Genomic DNA, 18829 nt, shown 5'->3' with positions numbered 1-18829 from the left:
TTTGCAGAGGAAATTAACAGGAATGGCAGCAGAAATAATAATCACAGATGTAAAATGTCAATCACACAGCGTAATAGCTGAAAAGTCTATGGCAACTGGATGACAGATGACTGGAGAAATAATAACCGGAAATGTCATAAACAGAAGAACGGGTGCTTGTAAATGGTTCTGGTTTGGAAACCAGTGCAGATAATAAAACAGGAAACTTTAGGCAGCAAGGTGTAGAGTGGCAAACCTGGTAGCAGAGGCAGGAGTCTGACTTCACAGTGCAGGTATTGAAGCACTGGCAGCAGCAAGCTGTATCACAGGTGTTGGAATGAGACACACCTGGAGTCAGTCTCAACTGCAGGCTGAAGCACACAAGGTGGTGATGAGTGTGAAGCCTGTTTGCAGGTATTGCTGGGCCTTGAAGTTCCACGGAGCTTGTGCAGATAACCAGGAGTACAGGTCTTTAGCCAGAGAGCCAGGAACACAGGAGTAACGGAACAGATCCTTACACATGGGTCGCAGGAGTGACACAAAGTCCAGGATGCCTGCAGACTGATCCTGCAGTCTCTAATATACCCCTTGGTGCACAGGGATTGGGTGAGTGAGGGAAAGTGGGTGCGGCCAAGCACCGGATTGGCCGCTGTATGCTGGCTGTTTGTAGACTGTCATGGCGGCGCCCATGCCGCGGCCTAGCGGGAACGCGGCGCGCTACACGCCCGCTGTCACAGGAGTGTTCCCAGGCCCGTGATGGCGTCCCATGGCAGAGACACAGATGACAGGTGACCGCAGGGAGCCAGGACGGAGTCCGCAGCGGCGGACGGATGTCGGCTTGGTGAGTCGATTCCTGACAATCCAGTCTGGAGGAGGGGGATTTTATGGTGTCAGTAGACATAAAGGATGCCTACTTGCATGTTCCCATTTATTTCCCACATCAGGCTTACCTGAGGTTCGCAGTTCGGGATTGTCATTACCAATTTCAGACGTTGCCATTTGGTCTGTCCACGGCTCCGAGGGTTTTTACCAAAGTAATGGCCGAAATGATGGTTCTCCTACGCAAACAAGGAGTCAAGATTATCCCGTACTTGGACGATCTCCTGATAAAGGCGAGATCCAGGGACCAATTGATGCAGAACATTATGCTCTCCCTGACAATTCTGCAGCAACATGGTTGGCTCCTAAACGTGCCAAAATCACAGTTGGTTCCGACGAGACGGCTGTCGTTTTTGGGAATGATTCTGGACACAGAATTACAGAAAATCTTTCTTCCAGTGGAAAAGACTCTGGAACTTCAATGTCTGGTCAAACAATTGCTGAAACCAGCAAGAGTATCGATGCACTCGGTTGCTGGGAAAGATGGTGGCAGCCTACGAGGCCATTCAGTTTGGCAGATTCCATGCCAGAGTGTTACAGTGGGACCTTTTGGACAAGTGGTCCGGGTCCCATCTGCACATGCACTGAAGGATAACCCTGTCTTCCAAGACCAGAATCTCACTCCTGTGGTGGCTGCACAGCTCTCACTCCCTAGAGGTATGCAGGTTTGGGATCCAGGACTGGATCTTAGTGACCACGGATGCGAGTCTCCGAGGCTGGGGAGCAGCCACGCAGGGGGAAAGCTTCCAGGGAAGATGGTCAAGCCAGGAAATGTGTCTACACATAAACGTTCTGGAGTTAAGGGCCATTCACAATGGCCTTCTGCAAGCGAACATCTTCGTAATCGGCCCATCTTGATTCAGTCGGACAACATAACAGCAGTAGCGTACATAAACCACCAGGATGGAACAAAGTGCAGAGCGGCAACAGCAGAGGCCAGAAAGGTGCTCCGTTGGGCGGAAAGGCATACAAGCGCTCTGTCAGCGATCTTCATTCCAGGAGTGGACAACTGGGAAGCAGACTTCCTCAGCAGACACAATCTCCATCCAGGAGAGTGGGGTCTTCATCAAGAGGTCTTTGCAGAAGTGACAAGTCTTTAAGGGAATTCCTCAAATAGACATGATGGCGTCTCGCCTCAACAAGAAACTTCAGAGATATTGTTCCAGGTCAAGAGACCCTCAAGCAATAGCAGTGGATGCCCTAGTGACACCGTGGGTGTTTTTAGTTGGTGTACGTGTTTCTTCCGCTTCCACTCATTCCAAAAGTGATAAAGAGCATAAGAAGAACAAAGGTTCGAGCGATCCTCATTGTTCCAGACTGGCCAAGAAGGGTTTGGTATCCGGATCTTCTGGAATTACTCGTAGGAGATCCCTGGCCTCTTCCTCTGGGGGAGGATCAGTTACAGCAGGTGCGTGTTCCAAGACTTACCGCGACTTCGTTTGACGGCTTGGAGGTTGAACGCCGGATCCTAGCCCGGAAGGGTATTCCCGAGGAACTTATCCCCATTCTTATTCAGGCCAGGAAGGGAGTAACGTCTAAACATTACCACCGTATTTGGAGAAAATGTGTCTTGGTGTGAATCCAGGAAGGTTCCTACGGAGGACTTTCAGCTAGTACGTTTTCTCCATTTTCTACAAGTCGGTATGGATGCGGGCCTTAAGTGGGCTCAATTAAAGTTCAAATTTTAGCCTTATCGGTTTTCTTCCAAAAACAATTGGCCTCTCTTCCAGAAGTTCAGACCTTCGTGAAAGGAGTGTTGCACATCCAACCTCCCTTTGTGCCCCCTGTGGCACCGTGGGATCTTAACGTGGTGTTCTTACTTGGAAACTGGTCATGCTGTTGGCCTTGGCATCCGCAAGGTGGGTGTCTGAATTGGCGGCCTTGTCTCACAAGACCCCTTATTTGATCTTTCATGAAGATAGAGCAGAATTGAGGACTCGTCAGCAGTTTCTGCCGAAAGTGGTTTCGACGTTACACTTGAACCAACCTATTTTGGTGCCAGTGGCTACTGACGCCTTGATGGAATCAAAGTTTCTCGATGTAGTAAGAGCTTTGAAAATTTATGTCGCCAGAATGGCTCAGTTTAGGAAAACGGAGGCTCTGTTTGTCCTGTATGCTCACAATAAAATTGGGTCTCCTGCTTCCAAGCAGACTATTGCGCGCTGGATCTGTCCTACGATTCAGCAGGCTCATTCTATGGCTGGATTGCCGTTACCGAAATCGGTAAAGGCCCATTCTACCAGAAAGGTGGGCTCGTCCTGGGCGGCTGCCCAGGGGGTCTCGGCATTGCAACTGTGCTGAGCAGCTACTTGGTCGGGTTCAAACACCTTTGCGAAGTTCTACAAGTTTGATACCCTGGCTAATGAGGACCTCATGTTTGGTCATTCGGTGCTGCAGAGTCATCCGCACTCTCCCGCCCGTTCTAGTGCTTTGGTATAACCCCATGGTTCTTGATGTGACCCCAGCATCCCCTAGGACGTATGAGAAAATAGGATTTTAATACCTACCGGTAAATCCTTTTCTCTTAGTCCGTAGAGGATGCTGGGCGCCCGTCCCAGTGCGTACTGTATCTGCAGTTTTTAGTTGTGGTTACACACATGTTGTGTTACGTTTATAGTCGGTCTGTTGCTGATGATGTTCATGCCGTTGACTTGCATTGTGTTAAATGCCATGTTGCACGGCGTGCTTGAGGTGTGAGCTGGTATGTATCTCACATTAGTTTAACAATAAATCCTTTTTATTGAAATGTCCGTCTCTCTGGGCACAGTTCCTATAACTGGAGTCTGGAGGAGGGGCATAGAGAGAGGAGTCCGTTCACACCCCTTTGATAGTCTTAAAGTGCCCATGTCGCCTGTGGATCCCATCTATACCCCATGGTTCTTGATGTGACCCCAGCATCCTCTACGGACTAAGAGAAAAGGATTTACCGGTAGGTATTAAAATCCTATTTTTTGGGTAATTTAGGAAGAACGTCTGTCTGATATAAAGGCAGAAGATATAGAGGGAGAAGAAAATACGTATGTGACTGATATAAAGGCAGAAGATATAGAGGGAGAAGAAGAGATGTATATGACGGATATGAAGGCAGAAGATACAGAGGGAGAAGAAGAGACGTATGTGACTGATATAAAGGCAGAAGATGTAGAGGGAGAAGAAGAGACGTATGTGAGGGGGGATCAGCAGTGTAAGGAGGAGGAGATCCCTACAGATATCAGCACAGGTGAGTAACAAACACTTATTACAGAAGTCACATATTCTCCTTGCTCAGTCACTACAGCAATCTCTTATCCTACACCCTCCTCCGCCATCAGCCCTGTTCTCAGTTGGGAGACTCTAACACAAGGCTATCCATGACAAACATCACATGTAGAGAGTTATTACACACAACACTATAATGTTATGAAAAGTAACAAGCAGAAGTTTATTATTAGTGATTATATATAAATGTGTATATAAGTGTGTATATAATATAATTAGTATTGTTTTTTGTGGAGTGCCTAATTTATGTGCATTTTGTTAGATGATGCAGGTATGAAATATTTCCTGCTATACGGTAGACCTGAGCTCATCAAATACAATTCGTATAAGATTCAGAAATAAAATGAAATTTGAATCTAGAACTTCAAGTAAAACAGATTAAAAGCTTATCACAAGTACATATCTGTATAATCATAAGACAAGCATTTTGCACTTGTTGTCACCCTTGCATGGGCGGGCTTGTTCTTATCCACTCCAATTCACTCTAAATCACCCAACGCGTTTCTTCAATAGTGACTTCTTCAGGGGTGTTTTCTGTTAAAGGCTTTATCCTCAAATATCAGTTGTGTAGACCTGAAATAATTGTGTAACCTTCAGACAGTAATTGTGGACTTATTCATGATGAACACATTCCTAATTACTTGTGAATAATAGTTCCTGCTCTGTGCAGTTCTGAGGTTATGACTTTAGGGAATGTAATGGCCAGATCCAATATTGCTCCATCTAAGGTCTCCCAGTAGCCTTACTACATACATAAATGTGTCTTGCACTCACTATATTAACTAACAATAATAAACAGTGGAGTGTAGTTCATGTATTGCTCAGTGCATTTAAGCCAGCAGCTCCCAACAAGGGACCCCACTATACTGCAGGTCCTACTCTATTGCCCAAAATAATTACCATAAAAACAGCTATAGCATTAGTGTTAACCTTTAGGTATGCGCTCAGCGGTGGAACAGTGACCGAAGGCTTGGATTGGTTTTAAGAGCACCAGTCTGACGTGCCACCACATCTCTCGTGGCCCTCCAATTCACCAGATCTGGGACTGTGGGACTGTTTGGCTGGGTCCAGCATTGTACTGTTGGTGCAGTTCCTGGTGCGTTTGGAACGATTGGTGGTTGCTAGGTGCCCTAAATGCCTGTGGTCCCGATTTGTCATGATCTACTTTCGCCCACTGTTCCGCCGCTGAGATTCTTGGTGTCCATGCTTCTTCCACTGTAGATGGATACTACTCACTGTCTACAAAGCATCACCAACAAACAAATGCCGGTCTCTGCCAAAACCAAAGGCTCCCTTTTGCCAATCGCATCACGTGCAAGACCCATGGTTCCATCTGAAAAAGAAACACAATGCAAATTTGTTGAGATATTATCAATACCTCAGACATTCACAATGACCATCCAGTAGTTTTAGTGTCACCATCTACACGCATGTGCACGTACCGTGTCGTTGTACTTATATATATTTTGGTAAAGCGGCACTCCTCAAGAAGACCTGAAGTTGATATTAAAGAATCAATAGCCGGTGCCCTCCAAACCAGGCTGCATCAGTTGGTGTAACGTAATGTAGAATCCATACAAGGAGGCACTCAGAATAAATAGACCGGGCAGGTTTAGTGTACCAACGTTTCAATGCTCTATTCGCGGCATTTTCATCAGGGTGCAGAACAAAAGAGACATACAACCACTCACCTAATATACCCGGTGGAACCATCCATATCGCCATCCGTCGCACTCCAGCGCATCAAAGTGACTTCATCTGACAAATGCTACGTCCGGAGACACGGAGAGAACCTCGTCCACTTGACCTATAGTAACCAATGGGGACAAAAGTATAAAGTAACCTGCCAACAAAACAGTGTAACACCGATCAAATTCTATCCTCTTAGATATATATCTATTTCTCTGTCAGGGTCTACAGGTTATCCACAAGATAACATTGGGATATGATGAAGTGACAGCGGATTTGCAACAAATGGTGAAAGCTTTCGGCCTCCCAGCATGCAACGGGCCTGTCCATATATCCACGCCTCCTGGCTCAGGCAAATCAGTTTTTTGTTTGGTGCGGCAGGATCCGAACCATGGCCCTCATTCCGAGTTGTTCGCTCGCTAGCTGCTTTTAGCAGCTTTACACACGCTAAGCCGCCGCCTACTGGGAGTGAATCTTAGCATAGTAAAATTGCGAACGAAAGATTTGCAGAATTGCGAATAGAAACTTCTTAGCAGTTTCTGAGTAGCCCGAGACTTACTCTGCCACTGCGATCAGTTCAGTCCGTTTCGTTCCTGGTTTGACGTCACAAACACTCCCAGCGTTCACCAAGACACTGCCCCCGTTCCTTCAGACACTCCCGCGTTTTTCGCACACACCCATAAAACGGCCAGTTTCCGCCCAGAAACACCCACTTCCTGTCAATCACATTACTATCACCAGAACAAAGAAAAAAAACCTTGTAATGCCGTGAGTAAAATACCTAACTGCATAGCAAATTTACTTGGCGCAGTCGCACTGCGGACATTGCGCATGCGCATTAGCGACTAATCGCTTCGTTGCGGAAAAAAAAATAACGAGCGAACAACTCGGAATGACCACCCATGGTCAGAGGGCTGCTGTTTTTTTGCAGCCATCAGTTTTCTTATTTTATTTTAGTATTACTATTCTTTTTGAGTGATTTTTCTAAAAAGCATCTTATACGCACCTTAGAGTCGCTCCAACAACTCCCTGCCGGGTCGCGATAATGCTTACCCACGTGTATAGTGAGGCAGGCAGAGGTACTGGTGAACCTTCATGGGCTACTTTGCACAGACATTATCCAATGTAGCTGAGCAGTTTATACCAGTGATAGGTTTCCCTATTAACCCTTACATGCAACATTCATTCTGAGGTTTATACACCTAGGCATCCTACTATAAATTACATATAAGAATAACCAGACAGCAATAATTCATCCGTAATTGTGTTCAACATATAATCTACAATCATTGCAATCCTTATTTTACATGCACTGTCCGAAATTCTTTGGAGGAATAACATTAAGAATATTAAGGGGAAAGCAGAGACGCCATAAAGTCAACACACCCTGTTATTTAGATAAGTATCAATCTTTTATTTCACCCTCAGCGCCAACCCTCTCTTTCCACTTTTTATCACTCTCAAAAAAGCAGGCTGAAAGATTGGTGGTAAGTAAATCACATAGACATGATACAACATCTTCACAGTCTACACGTTTTAGGTGAGGATTCGTTGGAGGATGAGGACTCATTGCTCTTCGGAAGGTCTCAGCTCAGTGGACATTCCTGATCTAATTAGTGCTATGTAAGACATTCTATCCTTAGAAGAGGCAGCAGAGCCTGTTTTAAAAACTAAGGCAACTGTGTTTAAAACATCCCAAAACAGCTGATGGAAATTTTGGGTTACGCCCAGTAGTAAGTTAGAATTCCAAGAAATGGGAATTCCAATTATCCTCGTCCAACTGGGGACTGTTTAAAAAAAAAAAAAAAGGCAGGTGGCTCACAAAGTAGATTCGTAGGTCTTAGATTGGTGCGAAAATCTGCATTACTTTTGTTTTCAGCATCAATATATGATGCCACGGATAGGAGAGTTGATGGTTTTCTAAAGACCATTTTTTCTTTTGTCTTGTACAGTCGTTAGACCAGCCATGGCTTGGGCTGATGCATCGAAGGAGGATATTTTAGTGGCATCTAGAGAGTAAAGATCTCACATTGCACATATCAAACAGGCAGCGATCAGTGGACCTGGATATGGGTACAATGGCCTCTCAGACAGCAGCGGGTTGGCTATGTACATGGTAAGCTGACTCAGAATCCAGGAAGATTCTGGGGTCTTATCTTTGCTTACTGGAGATATTTTTTTGGTAAGGAATTAACAGTATATTGGAGTCAGAATCAGACTCTAAGAAAGTGTCCTTTCACACAAAATTTCAAACCTAGTTTCCAGCTTTCCGGTCCTTTCCGAATCAAGGAAAAGGAAAGGGTAAAGGCAAACAGTCCCAATCCAACAGGTCTGGAAAAACTAAAAGGTATTGGGCTACCAGACCGGTTTTCAAATCTGAAGATAAGCCATCAGCCTGATGGTGCAGGCCTCCTCCTGGGGGGACCCAGGGTGGGAGGCTGACTTCTTCAGTTTGCACAAATCTGGCAGCAGTCTACTACAACCAAGAGGTCATCAGTATAAATCAGGCAGTGTGCCACTTCAGACCGAAGACCATTTTGGTAAAAAAAAAATGCTATTTCTGTAGATGCCATGAAAGTATTGGCATATGCTGGGGCCACTTAGGACCCCATGGCACAGCCTGGCACTTGTAAATAGTACCCATTATCATAGAAAAGATCATTTCGGGTCTGAAGTGGCACTTTATTTGAGATTTATTGATGACCTCTCGATTGTTAGGACAGCAGAAGAGTTAATGTGGATACTAGACACACACAATGAATGAGGGAGTGTAGTGCAAGTAACGTATGTGCTGCAGAGTAATGGGCAGAGATGTTGTCCTACCGCTTATGTGCTGCGCCTGCTGTGAATCAAGTGCTGCTTCCTCAGCTGGGTCGGCTTCTACTAGGGGGCCACTGCATAATCCAGGAAAGGCATATACCGACTCGCCAGCGCCGCACATCACACGCAAGAACCACACATCGTCATGCGCCATCTTTGATTACTTTTGCACATATGCACTATGGGTGAGACACTTTTGTTTGTTTTTTCATATTTTTGCTCTGCCGGCCAGCGTGTTACACATTTAATTTATGTAGTAATATTGTTGCTTGGGGCCCCTTGGCACTTTGAGGTCCAGTACAGGCGTCCCCTTTGTACCCTCGCTGGGCCTTCATATGAATATTGGGAATGGTTTCTGCAAGCTTGGAGACAGCAGTGTTTTCCCTCTTCATCCTCCATGTCAGCCATTGCAATGAGAACTTACAAAGGGAACTCTCTCCATGCTCCTTACATCCCTGCCGCTCTAGTCCATATACTGATGGTTCCATCATCCATCAGAAGCAGGAGACATATGGTAATAATATAACCCTCCAAGCACTGGGACTAATGCTGAGAACTCAATCCTTTTACTATAAATCACTTTTCCAAGGAGCGTAATCTGCATCAGCAGGCCCGTGTCCAGGAACCTGGCAGTGGTAGGCAACGGTTGAGGACCTCCGTCTGCAGTTACCAACAGCACAGAAGTTGGCTGCAGGGGGTATCTGCAGATCTTCTTATACTATCCCCTCAACAGCCCCTACCCCATCCTTTGGGCCTTACATCACTGTTGCCCCCTCAGTGGATTATTGCTGGATGTCACCTGGGGGATCCTCCATCTTCCCCAGATCGCTCACCTCTCCCAGCCTGACTGGCTGAGGGCCTGGCTGAATGCTATTCTTAGTCTCGCTGGCATCTCCTTCATGACCCCAGGTGCATTATCCCTTTCTCTCCTCTGTGCTATGCTGGCTAGACTTGAGTCTTCTACATCACAGAGAAGACTGGGTTGCAAGTGTTGTCTCCTAACATCCACTGTATCAGCATTTGCTTGGATGTCTCCTAGTGCTGACATAGTTACAGTCCACAAAACTTTTATGGGGCTTACAGTAGCGCAACATATCCCCATCTGGTTCCTGCTCTGATCTTGGGTTATCAGCCTCTGATACACATGTCCTTTCTAATCCACAAGGTACAGACCAGCTCTCAGATTTCAGCTCCTCACTCTCTTAATTGCTAAGTGGGAACAATAATTCAGAATTGTCTTGTCAGCTGAATATGCTGGTCAGCCTGGGGCATGATGCCACCCTCGACTGGTGGTCAGGAAGTAGGACAATAATACCCCATCCATGGTTATCTCCTCTTGGACACAGTCCTCATAGATCTCCTGCCAGCTGGTTCATAGGTGTCCATCTTCCATATCGGCAAATGGGAAGGTGTAGTTGTGCATTACCCACTGCTTGCCACCAAATGTGAAGGTCCTAGGTCTATGTATGTGCCAAACTGGCACCCTGGTTCCTTCTCCAAGTCCTACAGATCACACAGGACGCACAATAGCAAAGATACAAATGATACCTCTATTTTACACACACTGGATATACATGTAACATCAGTAAATACAATCTATATACACTACATACGGATTGGCCAGCATTATTAACCACACTCTGAGAACCTTATCATGTCCAAGCCACTTTGGCCTGAGGAGTCCCCTGGGCAGGAACCAAGACGCCACAGTTCCAGTATCTCAGATTTCAGGAAGTGATCTGAGATAACATATAAAGTCCTCGGTTTGCCGTTATAAAACCTCTGCTTTTACCTAATGGGTGACACCCTTGAGGCCTAGCTTTGGGTGATATGAATGAAGGGACTGGCTACAGAACAGTCTGTTTTCCCCACTTACCCCTGCGGATTTTGGTGCCTGGCTGTCTGACAAAGACAAGGTTAGAATAAAGCCCACTCCATCACATTGACAGGGGGATTTGCATCTCGGGGCAATAAAACTGGTCGCTATTAACCCCTTGCAGTCATTTGTGATGTCAGAGCCCCTTCAGCTGTTCATGGCCTCCAGTGAGAGAGGGGGCAGTGTGGGGTGTCGGCCTTGGGACTTCCTGTAGGTCACACAGCAACACTGCCAAAGAGACACAGGATAGCTTACCTGGCTGGGCAGTCACTATGGTGACCAAGTCATTACACCCTATAATACAATAATCAATATCTTCATGTATAAACAGGTCATACATCTGGATACCTTTTAAGGTTAATTGGATAGGGAGTTTTTGTAATTAACTGAATACCCCCCATAAAGTGTTTATACATACAGTGTGATGTTACATTGAGATTACCGCTGGAGGAAACTCTGCCACAATATTATTGAATGTGTAATTTATCCCATCCTCGTATGGGTGTAATATATAAATATATTCTTACTGAACAGGATTACCAGCACTGAATCAGTTATCACCCAATATAATATACATGCCGCTGTATAACAACAAATACACTTGTTTCTTTATTACTTTATTCAACTTTATACATTTACCTTTGTGTTTAATATATCACTTATTTATCTTACATACTTAACTGTACTTAATAAAGGTTATATATTATTTATTAGTGCACAAACAGGACAGCACTTTCTCTTCTTTGCTGTTTTATTATTGCAAAGCCCAAGACACCTCTAGTAATCCCACGTGAGCGTCCATGTCACCTCTAGTAATCTCATATGTGCGTCCCTGTCACCTCTAGTAATCCCACATGAGCGTCCATGTCACCTCTAGTAATCTCATATGTGCGTCCCTGTCACCTCTAGTAATCCCACACGAGCGTCCATGTTACCTCTAGTAATCCCACATGATTGTCCATGTCACCTCTAGCAATCCCACGTGAGCGTCCATGTCACCTCTAGCAATCCCACGTGAGCGTCCATGTCACCTCTAGCAATCCCACGTGAGCGTCCATGTCACCTCTAGCAATCCCACACGAGCGTCCATGTCACCTCTAGCAATCCCACACGAGCGTCCATGTCACCTCTAGTAATCCCACACGAGCCACCATGTCACCTCTAGTAATCCCACACGAGCGTCCATGTCACCTCTAGTAATCCCACACGAGCGTCCATGTCACCTCTAGTATTCCCACACGAGCGTCCATGTCACCTCTAGTAATCCCACACGAGCGTCCATGTCACCTCTAGTAATCCCACACGAGCGTCCATATCACCTCTAGTAATCCCACACGAGCGTCCATGTCACCTCTAGTAATCCCACATGAGCGTCCATGTCACCTCTAGTAATCCCACATGAGCATCCATGTTGGTCACTAAGACAATACAGAAGGAAACTAGGTCAGTAAGACAATACAGTAGGAAATTGTAGGTCAGTAAGACAATACAGTAGGAAACTATACATCAGTAAGACAATACATTAAGAAACTATAGGTCAGTAAGACAATACAGTAAGAAACTATAGGTCAGTAAGACAATACAGTAAGAAACTATAGGTCAGTAAGACAATACAGTAGGAAACTAAGTCATTAGGACAAAGTAAGAAGCTGTAGGTTAATAAGACAATACAGTAGTAAACTAGGTCAGTAAGACAATACAGTAGGATTAGGAAATGAAAGGTCAGTAAGACAATACAGTAGGAAACTATAAGACAATACAATAAGAAACTATAGGTCAGTAAGACAATACAGTAAGAAACTATAGGTCAGTAAGACAATATGGAAGGAAACTATAGGTCAGTAAGACAATACATTAAGAAACTATAGGTCAGAAAGACAATACAGTAAGAAACAATAGGTCAGTAAGACAATACAGAAGGAAACTATAAGTCACTAAGACAATACAGTAGGAAACTGTAGGTCAGTAAGACAATACAGTAGGAAACTAGGTCAGTAAAACAATACTGTAAAAACTATACGTCAGTAAAACAATACAGTAAGAAACTATAGGTCAGTAAGACAATACAGAAGAAACTATAGGTCAGTAAGACAATATGGAAGGAAACTATAGTTCAAGTTAGACAATACAGTAACAAACTATAGGTCAGTAAGACAATACATTAAGAAACTATAGGTAATTAAGACAATACAAAAGGAAACTTTAGGTCAGTAATACAACACAGTAGGAAACTATAGGTCACTAAGACAACACAGTAGGAAACTATAGGTCACTAAGACAATACAGATGAAACTAAGTCTGTAATACAATACAGTAAAACTATAGGTTATTAAGACAATACAGTAGAAAACTGTAGGTCAGTAAGACAATACAGTAGGATTAGATAATAATAGGTCAGTTACACAATACAATAAGAAACTATAGGTCAGAAAGACAATACAGTAGGAAACTGTAGGTCAGTAATACAATACAGTAGGAAACTACGTCAGTAAAACAATACAGTAAAAAACTATACGTCAGTAAGACAATACAGTAAAACTATAGGTCAGTAAGACAATACAGTAGGAAACTATAGGTCAGTAAGACAATACATTAAGGAACTATAGGTCAGTAAGACAATACATTAAGGAACTATAGGTCAGTAAGACAATACAGAAGGAAACTATAGGTAGGTAAGATATTACAGTAAAACTATAGGTCGTTAAGAGAATCCAGTAGGAAATTATAGGTCAGTAAGACAATACAGTAGGAAACTTTAGGTCACTAAGACAAAACCACAGGAGACTATAGGTTAGTTAGACAATACAGAAGAAACAAAGTCTGTAAGACAATACAGTAGGAATCTATAGGTCAGTAAGACAATACAGTAAGAAACTGTAGGTCAGTAAAACTACATTAAGAAACTATGGGTCCGTATTACAATACAGAAGGAGATTAGGTCAGTAAAACAATACATAAGGAAACTATAGTTAAGTAAGACAACACAGTAGGAAACTAGGTCAGTAAGACAATACAGTAGGATTAGGAAATTATAGGTCATTAAGACAATACAGTAGGAAACTTTAGGTCATTAAGACAATACAGTAGGAAACTATACATCAGTAAGACAATACAGGAAAGAAAGTATAGGTCAGTAAGACAATACAGTAGGAAACTATAAGTAAGACAATACAGTAGGAAACTATATGCCATTAAGACAATATGGAAGGAAACACAGTAGGAAACTATAGGGCAGTAAGGCAATACATTAGAAAAATATAGGTCAATTATCAATACAGTAAGAAACTATAGGTCAGAAACACAATACATTAAGAAACTATAGGTCAGTAAGATAATAGAGTAAGAAACTATAGGTCAGAAACAATACAGTAAGGAACTATAGGTAATTAAGACAACACAAAAGAAAACTTTAGGTCAGTAATACAATACAGTAGGAAACTATAGGTCACTAAGACAATACAGAAGAAACTATAAGTCTGTAAGACAATACAGTAAGAAACTATAGGTCATTAAGACAATACAGTAGGAAACTAGGTCAGTAAGACAATACAGTAGGATTAGGAAATGATAGGTCAGTTAGACAATACAGTAAGAAACTATAGGTCAGAAAGACAATACAGTAGGAAACTAGGTCATTAAGACAATACAGTAGGAAACTGTAGGTCAGTAAGACAATACAGTAGGAAACTAGGTCATTAAAACAATACAGTAAAAAACTGTCAGTAAGACAATACAGTAAGAAACTATGGGTAATTAAAACAATATGGAAGGAAACTATAAATCAGTAAGACAATACAGTTTGAAACTATAGGTCAGTAAGACAATACCGTAGGAAACTATAGGTCAGTAAGACAATACAATAAAAAACTATAGGTCAGTAAGAATACAATGGGAAACTATAGGGTCAGTAAGACAATAAAGTAGGAAACTATAGGTCATAAAATAATACAGTAAGAAACTATTGGTCAATAAGACAATAGAGTAGGAATCTATAGGTCAATAAGAAAGTACAGTAAGAAACTATAGGTCAGTAAGACAATACAGAAGGAAACTATATGTCAGTAAGGCAATACAGAAGGAAACTATAGGTCAGTAAGACAATACAGTATGAAACTATAGGTCAGTAAGAAACTATAGGTCAGTAAGACAATACATTAAGGAACTATAGGTCAGTAAGACAATATGGAAGAAGGCTAGTTCAGTAAGACAATACAGTATAAACTATAGGTCGGTAAGACAATACAGTAAGAAACTATAGGTCAGTAAGACAATACAGTAGGAAACCAGGTCAGTAAAACAATACAGTAATAAACTATACGTCAGTAAGACAATACAGTAAGAAACTGTAGGTCAGTAAGACAATACAGTAAGAAACTATAGGTCAGTAAGACAATATGGAAGAAGGCTAGTTCAGTAAGACAATACAGTATGAAACTATAGGTCAGTAAGACAATACAGTAGGAAACTATAGGTCAGTTAGACAATACATTAAGAAACTATCGGTCAATAAGACATTATAGTAAGAAACTATAGGTCAGTAGGACAATACATTAAGAAACTATAGGTCAGAAAGACAATACAATAAGAAACTGTAGGTCATTAAGACAATACAGAAGGAAACTATAGGTAATTAAGACAATACAAAAGCAAACTTTAGGTCAGTAATACAATACAGTATGAAACTATAGATCACTAAGACAATACAGTAAAAACTATAGGTCATTAAGACAATACAGTAGAATTAGGAAATGATAGGTCAGTTAGACAATACAGTAAGAAACTATAGGCCAGTAAGACAATACAGTAGGAAACTATAGGCCATTAAGACATTATGGAAGGAAACTATAGGTCAGTAAGACAACACAGTAGATAACTATAGGTCAGTAAGGTAATACATTAGAAAAATACAGTAATAAACTATAGGTCTGTTAGACAATACAGTAAGAAACTATAGGTCATTAAGACAATACAGTAGAATTAGGAAATGATAGATCAGTTAGACAATACAGTAATAAACTATAGGTCAGAAAGACAATACAGTAGGAAAGTAGGTCAGTAAGACAATACAGTAGGAAACTAGGTCAGTAATACAATACAGTAGGAAACTATAGGTCACTAAGACAATACAGTAAGAAACTATAGGTCAGTAAGACAATATAGAAGGAGACTAGGTCAGTAAGACAATACAGTAGGAATCTATAGGTCAGTGAAACAATACAAAAGGAAACTAGGTCACTAAGACAATGCAGTAAGAAACTGTAGGTCAGTAAGACAATACAGTAGTAATATATAGGTCAGTAAGATAATGAAGTAGGAAACTATAGGTCATTAAGTCAATACAGTAAGAAGCTAGGTCAGTAAAACAATACAGTAAGAAACTATAGGTCAGTAAGACAATATAGAAGGAGACTAGGTCAGTAAGACAATACAGTAGGAAACTATAGGTCAGTAAGACAATACAGTAGGAGACTAGGTCAGTAAGACAATACAGTAGGAAACTATAGGTCAGTAAAACAATACAGTAAGAAACTATTGGTCAGTAAGACAATACATTAAGAAACTATAGGTCATTAAAAACTATAGGTTAGTAAGACAATACATTAAGGAACTATAGGTCAGTAAGACAATACAGAAGGAAACTATAGATCAGTAAGGCAATACAGAAGGAAACTATAGGTCAGTAAGACAATAGAGTAGGAAACTATAGGTCAGTAAGACAATACATTAAGGAACTATAGGTCAGTAAGACAATACAGAAGGAAACTAGGTCAGTAAGACAACACATTAGAAAACAATAGTACAGTAAGACAATACAGTAGGAAACTATAGGTCAGTAAGAAACTATAGGTCAGTAAGACAATACATTAAGGAACTATAGGTCCGTAAGAAAATACATTAAGGAACTATATGTCAGTAAGACAATATAGAAGGAAACTATAGGTAGGTAAGATATTACAGTAAAACTATAGGTCGTTAAGAGAATCCAGTAGGAAATTATAGGTCAGTAAGACAATACAGTAGGAAACTTTAGGTCACTAAGACAATACAGTAAGAAACTAGGTCAGTAAGACTACATTAAGAAACTATGGGTCAGTATTACAATACAGTAGGAAACTAGGTCAGTAAGACAATACAGTAGGATTAGGAAATGATAGGTCATTAAGACAATACAGTAAGAAACTATAGGTCAGTAAGACAATACAGTAAGAAACTATAGGCCTGTAAGACCATATGGAAGGAAACTATAGGTCAGTAAGACAATACAGTAAGAAACTATAGGCCTGTAAGACAATATGGAAGGAAACTATAGGTCAGTAAGACAATACAGTAGGAAACTTTAGGTCATTAAGACAATACAGTAGGAAACTATACATCAGTAAGACAATACAGGAATAAAAGTATAGGTCAGTAAGACAATACAGTAGGAAACTATAAGTAAGACAATACAGTAAGAAACTATAGGTCAGTAAGACAATACAGTAGGAAACTATAGGCCATTTAGACAATATGAAAGGAAACTATAGGTCAATAATCAATACAGTAAGAAACTATAGATCAGATACACAATACAGAAGAAACTATAAGTCAGCAAGACAATACAGTAAGAAGCTATAGGTCATTAAGACAATACAGTAAGAAACTATAGGTCAGTAAGTCGATACAGTAGTAATATATAGGTCAGTAAGATAATGAAGTAGGAAACTATAGGTCAGTAAGACATTACAGTAAGAAACTATAGGGCAGTAAGTCAATACAGTAAGAAGCTATGTCAGTAAAACAATACAGTAAGAAACTGTAGGTCAGATTCATAATACAGTAAGAAACTATAGGTCAGTAAGACAATATAGAAGGAGACTAGGTCAGTAAGACAATACAGAAGGAAATTATTGGTAAGCTAATACCTTAATAAACTATAGGCCAGTAAGACAATACAGAAGGAGACTAGGTCAGTAAGACAATACAGTAGGCATCAATAGGTCAGTAAGACAATACAGTAAGAAACTATAGGTCAGTAAGACAATACATTAAGGAACTATAGGTCAGTAAGACAATACATTAAGAAACTATAGGTCAGTAAGACAATAAATTAAGGAACTATAGGTCAGTAAGACAATACAGAAGGAAACTAGGTCAGTAAAACAATACATTAGGAAACTATAGTACAGTAAGACAATACAGTAAGAAACTATAGGTCAGTAAGACAATACAGTAGGAAACTTTAGGTCACTAAGACAATACCACAGGAGACTATAGGTTAGTAAGACAATACAGAAGAAACAAAGTCTGTACGACAATACAGTAGGGATCTATAGGTCAGTAAGACAATACAGTAAGAAACTGTAGGTCAGTAAGACAATGCAGTAAGAAACTGTAGGTCAGTAAGACAATACATTAAGAAACTATAGGTCAGTATGACAATACAGAAGGAGATTAGGTCAGTAAAACAATACAGAAGGAAACTATAGGTAAGTAAGACAACACAGTAGGAAACTGTAGGTCAGTAAGACAATACAGTAGGATTAGGAAATGATAGGTCAGTAAGACAATACAGTAAGAAACTAGGTCAGTAAGACAATACAGTAGGAAAGTGTAGGTTAGTAAGACAATACAGTAGGAAACTATAGGTCAGTAAGACAATACAGTGGGAAACTATAGGTCAGTAAGACAATACAGTAGGAAACTAGGCCAGTAAGACAATACAGTAGGAAAGTGTAGGTTAGTAAGACAATACAGTAGGAAACTACATCAGTAAGACAATACAGGAATGATACTATAGCTCAGTAATACAATACAGTAGGAAACTATAGGCCACTAAGACAATACAGTAAGAAACTATAGGTCATTAAGACAATACAGTAGGAAACTGTAGGTCAGTAAGACAATACAGTAAGAAACTATAGGTCAGTAAGACAATACAGTAAGAAACTATAGGCCTGTAAGACCATATGGAAGGAAACTATAGGTCAGTAAGACAATACAGTAAGAAACTATAGGTCATTAAGACAATGCAGTAAAACTGTATGTCAGTAAGACAATACATTAAGAAACTATAGGTCAGTATGACAATACAGATGGAGATTAGGTCAGTAAAACAATACAGAAGGAAACTATAGGTAAGTAAGACAACACAGTAGGAAACTGTAGGTCAGTAAGACAATACAGTAGGATTAGGAAATGATAGGTCAGTAAGACAATACAGTAAGAAACTAGGTCAGTAAGACAATACAGTAGGAAAGTGTAGGTTAGTAAGACAATACAGTAGGGAACTATAGGTCAGTAAGACAATACAGTGGGGAAACTATAGGTCAGTAAGACAATACAGTAGGA

At 41.1% G+C, this 18829-nt stretch overlaps 1 protein-coding gene across 1 annotated transcript in view; it reads left to right on the top strand.

Moving 5' to 3' along the window:
- Nucleotides 1-18829, top strand: part of LOC134983343 (zinc finger protein OZF-like) — a 44910-nt gene that overhangs the window by 2966 nt on the left and 23115 nt on the right. Inside the window, exon 2 of the mRNA XM_063949051.1 lies at nucleotides 3823-4078. Within this exon, the coding sequence (XP_063805121.1) occupies nucleotides 3922-4078 (157 nt within the window). The 5' untranslated portion in view covers nucleotides 3823-3921. The remainder of the gene's footprint in view (nucleotides 1-3822; nucleotides 4079-18829) is intronic.

The sequence above is a fragment of the Pseudophryne corroboree genome (assembly GCF_028390025.1).
Source record: "Pseudophryne corroboree isolate aPseCor3 chromosome 3 unlocalized genomic scaffold, aPseCor3.hap2 SUPER_3_unloc_13, whole genome shotgun sequence".
NCBI classification, from domain to species: domain Eukaryota; kingdom Metazoa; phylum Chordata; class Amphibia; order Anura; family Myobatrachidae; genus Pseudophryne; species Pseudophryne corroboree.
The sequence above is the reverse complement of the archived record's forward strand: the minus strand, read 5'-3'. Positions and strand labels throughout refer to the sequence as shown.